Here is a 9241-nt window from a genome sequence, read left to right as displayed (position 1 = left end):
TTCGTAGATTACTGGCACAAGGAAATAATACAAAATAGTATAAAATATAACATTTAAAATGCTTTGGCAAGATATGATAAGCAATAAACAAATCGAAGCTGTTCTCAGTACAATAGAAGAAACCAAGCTGAGAACCTCTGAAAAGTCAACATGTCCTATTGTGTGTATGGCAGCAAATATATGATCTGTAGCATCCTGATTATCCAAAATTCTATTTAAATTTTGAGAGTGTGAGTTCATTGTGGACCTTGTGAAAAGCATTTTGACACAAATGATCTCAAGGACTGCCGACTCACTTAAAGCCACACCTCATAGTCTACATCAGCATATAGACTTATTTTGTTGTCATCATGTGATGTAAGTATGGAACTTCATTCACATAAAAAAACAAGTAACTGGAAAGGTGACTGGCCTTGTGTGTGACAGCTGTGAGGAACACTACACCAACGAAGGAGCAAGGACCCTTTAAAGAGAGTAAAAGAACACCAGAAACAGATACCAACAGTGTATGAACACTAGAGAAAAAAACATTCACAGCATCCCGTGAGAAGACGTCAAAGGTCACGGAGCAGGAGCCAGTGGATGACCAGAGGAAGATCAAGGAGGACATTCACATGTGACTCCAGAGACAGGGGTCACCACCTCACTATCTACATCCACCTGTCAGGTGACTGTATTCCACACTCAGGTCTCATGATGACACCTTAGCAAACTCTACGCTGAGGGAGAACATGAGATGTGGCTGAGAGGTCCTGTTTTTTTCCAACTAATTATAATCTATTTTATTGTTTTAAATAATAATTGATAACTATGAACTAATTGTTGTTTTAAAATTTTATTTAGAACAAGTACTTCATTGAATTGCCTACAGCTGAACTGACTGAACCTAAGTTTCACCACAATACTCCAGTCAAAGACCTACAGGGGCCAGCCTGCTTGACCTCAGACAGCTTTGTGGAGTATGCACAGTCACATCTTTGTTGCCAACGTGATTAGTAGTTTGAAAATCAGGTGGCCATTAGAGACACCCTGACCTGTATTATAATGCTGACAGCTGCAGGTTATTACAGAAAAGTGCATAGATTAACGAATGGTCAGTTCAGCTTGTTTGTTTGCATTGGTCAAACAGACGGTCACTCATCCTTGTCATCTACAATTATTGGCTACAAAAGCAGTCAGTACGTAGCCTCCTCATAGCTGAGCAATCCTTCAAGAACTTTCAACCAAACTCTCCACAAAAGGGTGCAAACATGAGTTCTGAAAGCTCTCTAGGTCCAATTTATAATGAAATACAGGCAACAATATTTTTTTTTCTGCCCCATGTCATTTTGATGTGTCAAGATCCTTTAAGGTAAATGAACAATTCCCTGCTCTTGGCACAGTGTACAAATAATGGATGTTTTTTTTAATGCTTAAAATAGTGATGGGAGCTTTAACATCCCTACAGTATCTTTAGATTAGGCTGAGAGTCAGTTCATTTTAAATTGATTTAAACTGGACTTTCAATCCTCATTGGTTCTTCATGACACCATGTTTGCCAAAGAGCAGAACCATTAGAACAGAACTGGTCTGAGACCAGGCAAACCTACATTACTTCAGCAATAGCTTTGCTGGGGCTGAATTAATTTCATGTACTTTGCACAAAGTAGGGCAGCTCTAGCCCAGCTCTTAGAGCAGCTCTAGCCCAAACTCTCTGGTCTATTATTTCAACTATATGCCCACTGGCTCTTTTATGGAGCTGCTTTGTAACAGAAGAGGACTTCCAGGGTGAACAGTGCACAAATCATTGAAATCATCACAAATCATTTATACTTACAAGATGTACTACAATATAAGCATAACTTTGACAAATATGAGAAAGGATTTCCAAAGTGATGGTTTGGCAGGTTGCAAGTCCGCAAGATAAATTTTAATGCTGATTTGAAAAGATGAGACACTACTTCCTGCCTGGAAGACAGGCCAATATGTAAAGTATTACTGTGCACTTTGAAAATGTCAGAAATAATGTGAGGTATTTGTGACTTGTAGTAAAGGGGATATAACTTAACAAAATTCTGGTATGGTGGATTTTCCTCCTCATCAGTCATTCAATTCAATTCAATTCAGTTTTATTTATATAGCACCTTTTACAATCAAAACTGTCTCTAGATGCTTTACAGAGACCCCGAGCCTGAACCCCCGAGCAAGCAGACAGTGGCAAGGAAAAACTCCCTTTTAACAGGAACTACGCAGTCCTCCTACACTGTGCACCGTACTAGGAGAACTTAACCCTCAGGAATTTAGCTTTTGGAGGTTAAAGCCTTTTCAAAGTCAGGTCACGCAACCTATGAAGTCCAGTCATGTAGTATAAAATCTGTAGGTTGCTGTGGATTTGGGTTGGGTCATACAGAGGACCCAGGAGAACGGGTTTTGTGCCCCGTTTTTCAGTTTTCAGTAATGGTTTGGTTAGGTTTATGTAACAAAACTAACAGGGTTAGGGTTGGTTCTGGTTTGGGTCAAACTTAAGCACAAGAGCTTTCTGACAACATCCTTCGAGCTAGCAAAAATGGTTACCCTAACCCTGACCTGGTTGCTCCCTCTTCCCACCTCCCACCCTCCAAACCTTGTGCAAAACAAGTTCCCCCCAACACTATTCTTCAAGGGCACCATCGCTGAATCGTTTGCTTAATGTCACCCAAGACATATTTACCTCATGAACTTTGCATTCATTCAGCTCCAAATTAATAGGCACTAAAATCAGTTCAGACACTTCTGACTTATATTGCACAATGTCTTCACTCATTTTCACTGAAATATAGTTATCTAATATACTTTGATCAGTCATGCTTGTTCAGTACATTGCTTCAAACATATGGAAGAGCTCATCATGGAGATATAACAATGTATATATACTGTTAACCAGCTATGGTGTCAGTCTAATCAATGTCCTGCTGTAAATAATGCACCAACTCACTGAAAGGGAGTTTGTTTGTTGTTGTGCATTGTTTGACGCAGCACATGGACACAGTTTGTGTCTCATTTCAACTCAATGATATCTAAACTTTTAGATACACTCTAAAAAAGCCTTTTTTCAACACACATGCTAGTAGATACAGCATGTGTGTTTTAATTTGTTTAAATTTCATGGTTAAATTTAATGAACCCTTTTAATCGAACTGCCTTGTCTTACTCAAAGGTAAATGTTGGTGTCATGTCTATATGTCTATCAACCACAGACAGGTCTGAGACCTGTTCAGCCTAGCTTAGCAGTTGGAAGCAGGTGTAAACTGAGTCAGAGTTCAAACCTAGCAGCACTGTCATAAGGATAGAGCCTTTAAGACGATGCTTCCAAGAGTATGTTGTCACTGCACCAAGAAGTTGTCCCCAAGTCCTTCAACTCATCGCCCTCAAAAACAACCCAAATGAGCACTGATGATCTGATGCCTTCAAAAGTTATGACTTACAGGTTAAAACTGTGACTCGGATATTATAATTGACTTGGCTATGTAACAGACTGTCATAATTACTTAGTATATGATTACATGCTGGGTTTTTATCATCACTCATTTTTTCCTTCTTTTTAACTTTTTATTTTTTTTAATATAAGGTACTAAGATTGTAACCCAATTATCTAACATCCCATATTTGACTCATAAGTGTGTTGAAACTGACAACAGAGTCTGCTAATTTTTTACATGGTTTGACCTTTTAGTGACGAAGAGATACTGTTTATGTACTGTTCTGTTAATGAATATAAGGCTGTTTTTGGATAAACTGAGAGTTGGGCCCTTAGATGAGCCTGAGAAGTATGTCATAGTGATAATGTCACAGTAAACACATAACAGTAATCTTTCAAGATATATGATCCAAGACGTGAGAGAAATTGTTAAACAGTAGCATAGCCAGGGGTACCAACAGAAAGTCTTGTTGATCAGGACTCCATTTGAAAAGGGCTGTAGAAAACCTGTTTGTCATGGCACTGTTGGATGTTTGTTCATGGCATTAACTTACACACACGTGTCTATCCTACACTCAGTACCGGACACAGCATTTAGAACCAACACGGACCAGCAGACAACACTGTCATCAATAGAAAATACTAGTGTACAGATGGAGCAGAGTCTTCGTGAGTCAAATCATTCTTCAAATTGCACTTTGCATACCAGTCCACACACAATCCAGCTGCAGTCTCTTGTTTTTCGTTTAAGTGCAGCGACGAAAACTCACAAACTGAACACACACACAACACAACAAGGTCCAGTGTTTGGTCTCCAACTGTTGTAAGCTGTTGCAGGTTTGTGTTTGACTGTAGCACCTGGAGACTGGCCTGGAAAGGGAAGGGTTGTAAGGCTGGTACAGATGATGCGTTCCATACATATCCAAAAATTGTAAAATCCATTCTCCTGTTTTGTAAAATGTCATCAGTTCTAAAAGGAAAAAATTCCAAATAGAGAGCTCCAAAGATTAGTTGGCTCCAAGGATTCAGGAGTACAGTTATCTGACTTCATGCCAACATAGCAACATAAGCTATTACCACCTGCACAGACTCAAACTGCTTTACCTATAGTAATGAAGCTATAGACTTATTAGCATCATGTGATGTGATATTCACCATAAATCCTCGTGTGGTTATTAAGTAAACACAACTATTCACAGCTGGATTATAGAGCAGAGCTCCAGTTATGGGGCCCCTTATTATAGATGTGTCAAAATTTAATACAGGGCCTCAACGACTTTCTCAACAGGGGACCCACAGATATATTTTATGTTATGGCCCAGTAGCTGTCAGGTTAATCGGGCCCTGCAGCTGGTACTTGGCAATATTTAAAATAGCTAACGATCTGTTCCCAGTCATACAGCTGATTAGTGCAGGATAATGTCATAGAAATACATATATGCAAATTTGCACGCAACATTTAAACACAGCTTAGAGGCTATTTTATAAAAAAAAGCAGATGCTTTTTGATCTTTTTGACTGAGTAAACCGTTTGTTCCTATTGAAAGTTTTTGTAAGGGACATCTTTGCAACTTAAACATATGAACTTGATGGTTGAAGGAGTTTGCACTGGTGATGAATCAGAGCCAGCCCTTAATTGAACCAATACTAAGCAGCTGTCTTGAGGCCTCCAATTAGCAAATCAAAACCCATTGTACTGAGGTGGAAGCACTAATCTTGATTCACCACTAGAGGAAATTTGGCTGTGGGGGATCCTTTTAAATTTAGACTATTTGAGTTCAGTTTTTGAGTTTAATATTAATTGTGATTATAGCTAATTCTGTTTTTTTTTTTTTTTTTTTTAAAAAAGTACAATGCATGACTTTTCCTGCGCTGTGGTACATGCACATTGGTTGGCCTGATTTTCATGGGTTGTAATTGGGACCTAAGAGAGGTTTTCCAATTTCCAGCTGTCTCGAACGCAGCGCTTCTACACTTTCCATCACCTCTAGGCAGACAGCCATGGCGGACCCCTCATCCTGAGCACTAGGACTGTGTGACGGCCAGGGTGTTGACGTATCCGTGCGGGCACATGTCGTTCTCGGACACGCAGTGCGAAAACTGGGCCGGGTTGTTGACGCTGCCCAACCTCCGGACCTCCTGCACTGCCACACACTGGTCCACCAGCTCCAGGAACTTACACACCACAAAGAAAATGTTTTTGAACATGAACACCGACACCGGCATTTTGTAGACATACACCTGGAAACACCTGACCACCAGCAGTGGTGCGTTGACCACCAGGCCAGTGGAGAAGCGGGCCCATAGCCAATGGTAGCGCAGCTCCGACGCCGTCAGCTCGTAAAGCCAGATAACCGGCACCGCCAGGGTCACAAAATACACCGAGATAACGGTGTACTTGAGATAGACGGTGGGGATCTCGTTCCTCAGCAGCATCTCCACCAGCGTGAAGCTGTCCACCAGGTCCAGGCAAGTGCTCATGAAGCAGCTCTGGGAGTGGTGCCGCGTCGCCCCGTTTAAATCCTCGATGATGGAGTTGATGAGGCAGAAGAGGAGCGGCGCGGACAGCATCATGATAATCTTAAAGCCGGTCACTCCGCACGGCACCTTGAGCGCGATCAGGTCCAGGATAGAGGTCTCCAGGATGAGCACCACCTTCGGAGTGCAGGCGATGACATATATGAGCCAGGCCAGATAGGCGTAGGTGAACTCCCCGAGGTTGCAGCCAAAGATGGAGCTCTTCTGGTGGAAGCCGCAGGCCCGCTCCCTCTTGCTCCGCGCGTTCTTCATAAAGAAAATGCCCCAGCCTGAGATCACCACCAGGTCGGTGGCTATCCATGAGCACCAGTACAGGTCGGTGAAGATGATGAGGTAGAAGTCTAGAATGCCGCCCTGGAAAATGAGGAGGAGGAAGCAGAGCACCTTATACAGCAGGCTCCTCTTGGATTTGTGCGCGAGTAGGGGGGCAGTCTGGATGAAGTCCCCCGATGTCATGATGCAGGCGGCGGCCGCGGCTGAGGAGACGAGGGGCTGGATGCTGCCGCTCTCCTCCGGGATGATGCTGCCGCTGCTTGTCTGGGTGTCCCGCCTACTGCTCAGCTGGCCAGACTCGGGAGGAGAGGAGACGGGGGAGTGTTGGCAATAGTTGGCTTCGGATCGGAGATTGTCGGCCTTCGGATTGTCGTTGTCAGTTTCTGAGATCATTGTATTTGTGCGGTCGCCTCCCTTTCTCCTCTTTCCTTCTGTGCTGGGATTTTAAAGGTGGAGAGAACAGACATGCGCAAAGAACGGCGCGGATTCAGGTGGAATGGACTACAGCTGCTTCAATAGCTCTACTTGTGTATAGCCTACAAGTGGCTTTCATTTATGTGTTATTTCATTCAATTTTCAACAAACACTCTAGTCTAGTTCTTTTGTTTGAATCCCTCTTGAATTTCCCCTTGAAGCCCTGTTTTAAATATATACATGTATTTGTTTAGACAACGAGACAAGTACATAATGTAATGGAAAAAACGAATATCAAAACAATTCAATAACAGAATATTCAATTTATGCCAGAAATGTATTTGATTTAACCACTGTCAAATTAAACATATTTGAACTCATCATTTTTTGTTTGAAGTGGCCTATTTTTTGCATTGTACATGGCTTATACAGTGTCTGAAATTGTCTATGGGGCTCTATCGAACCCTCTTCCTCCCACTTTAGGACTGCCGTTTGTTTTAAGGCCAGGGTATAGCTGGTAGTCATTTGAAACACATTCAATTAAGAAGACTCACTTTAAGTGCCCCATTAGGTCACCTGATGCTGATGTGCTTTGACTATGTTCAATTAAATTCATACAAAGCAGCCAACAGTGCGTTTGGGGCCCCTGGACTTTGCCAGCTTTGGCTTGTTGATAAGAATTCTGTTCTCCAGTTTGAAGGTATGGTATAGCTGTGTTTATATATATGTATATATGCTCCACACATGGACAGCTGAAAAAGGTGAAGACAAGACTGACATACTATCACTTCATAAAGTTGCTACAGCAAAGGTGTAGCAAGCATATGCTGACTGATGCTACCAGCCGGTATGTTTTGTGTCCATTTTCCTCGTTCTGAGGAGGCCCGCTCTACTCCACGCCCATCAGTTAGTCTCAAACAAACTGCCCCTAACAGCAGACAGTTAATCAGCCGCCTGCTGCTGAAAACACTGATGAGAGTAGTTTGTGGGCTGATTAAACCAAAACAAGAACCTTAAAGAGGCTAAAAGTTGCCATCAAGCTGAGGTGAACTACACCTTTCACACTGCACGTTTGTGTTACATGATTACCTAGAGGTTGGAGAATGTGATCAGAGGGTCATCTGTTCGATTCCTCCACCAGACGGGCAGGAAAAATTTGGGTGTGGTGGAGTGATTAATGTGAGGACTGCTCCCCCCTCCATTAGCCAGCTGATGTGCCCTTGAGCAAGGCACTTAACCCCCAATTTGTTCCCAGGGCGCTTGATGCCGCCCACTGCTCCTGTGTGTTTCACTGTTGCATGTGTGTTTAACTAAGGATGGGTTAAATGCAGAGGACAGATTCAGTGTGTGTATGTAAAAATATATATACTGCCAATAAAGCTGATTCTTCTTGTTCCTCTTCTTCAAAATACTGAGTACTCATTTGGCTAATAATTTCAAAGTGTGTATATTTCCCAAGCTGAAATACCACATGACAAGACGAGCAAAAAGATTTAGACTGCTCACAGTAAAGCGACTGAAAATAAACTTTAATTTCAAGTTAAGATGGATGGCTGTGGAACATAGAAAACACATTTCAGTATAAACATACGTATTCCAACGTAGTTCAACGCGTTGAGAAAAGCTATCAGGAGTCTGTGGATGAACATCTCAGCGGCAACGCTTCGTATGCATCAGTCAGTGAAGCCAACAGAAAACAGTGAATGTACATTTCACACAGGTGTTGTCTCAGCTCCACGACTCTGTGCAAGTCTGCTGAGGAGTGTAATCACACATGTTCACTCTTAAAGCAGGCTATAAGGAAGGACTTGCCTTTTGGTACCACAGGTGTGAGACTGAGGATAATGTATGGAGCTAATTAAACTTTTCAGCAAAACTGCAGCAGTTAGATGTCTGTAACTGGATCACAGAAAGACAAAACTATCTGGAAAAACTTGACAGAAGAAGCTGGTGTGCTCAGTGCCTCCAGTGGTGGTTGTAGATATAGAAAGGCGACTACTATTTTGTATACTATTAAGTATTGCTGTAGTATAGGTTTCAGTCACTTTTGTCAACACTGTGCTGCACTATTTGAGCTCCAGTTAGTTTGCTTGAGAAATTTCATTTCAAGATCACAAACAATAATGGGCCTTGACATTATAACTCTACAATTCTTCTTCAGCGTCTGACTTTTGTTTCCGAGGAGCTTGGCTACCACTCGGTGTGTTCATATTTTTAAAATTGTTTCTGTAATTAATTTTATGCGCTGCTCAGTGACTCAAATGTCAGAGCTCCAAAAATGACTTTCCAGATCAAGAATAGTGGTCACCTTGCTTTAAAGGTGTAATACGTAAGAATAAGCCACCTGTCAAAGATCACTCAGTATATCACCAGAGTAAGTGCTAACTGGTGCTAATTAGCTCAGTTACCTGTGCAGCTTGCGGCCCTGAAGTTGTCTGGACTGGTAGCTCAGAGCACCAGGGGAGTGTTGGTGTTTACACTTCATTCAACAGAACTGAGCTCAGCCACAGTAAACAAGGATGGGTCTCTGAAACCGACAGAGGCCAGTTTGACTACAGGTAATACAGTGCTAAGATGATC

At 42.1% G+C, this 9241-nt stretch overlaps 1 protein-coding gene across 1 annotated transcript; it reads right to left on the bottom strand.

The window, feature by feature from the left end:
- Positions 1-1722: 1722 nt before the first annotated feature.
- tmem121b (transmembrane protein 121B) lies at positions 1723-6759 on the bottom strand. Its single transcript, XM_046379604.1, has one exon. It carries the CDS (start codon positions 6638-6640, stop codon positions 5462-5464), a length of 1179 nt encoding a protein of 392 aa, XP_046235560.1. The 5' UTR covers positions 6641-6759; the 3' UTR covers positions 1723-5461.
- Between the last annotated feature and the right edge of the window lie 2482 nt (positions 6760-9241).

This window comes from Scatophagus argus, chromosome 22 (genome assembly GCF_020382885.2).
Source record: "Scatophagus argus isolate fScaArg1 chromosome 22, fScaArg1.pri, whole genome shotgun sequence".
Taxonomy (NCBI): domain Eukaryota; kingdom Metazoa; phylum Chordata; class Actinopteri; family Scatophagidae; genus Scatophagus; species Scatophagus argus.
Note: the sequence above shows the minus strand (reverse complement) of the source record. Positions and strands in the feature narration are given on the sequence as shown.

Coding starts and splice junctions, on each gene's coding strand:
- tmem121b (XM_046379604.1), bottom strand. CDS start 6,640: ATGATCTCAGAAACTGACAACGACAATCCGAAGGCCGACAATCTCCGA.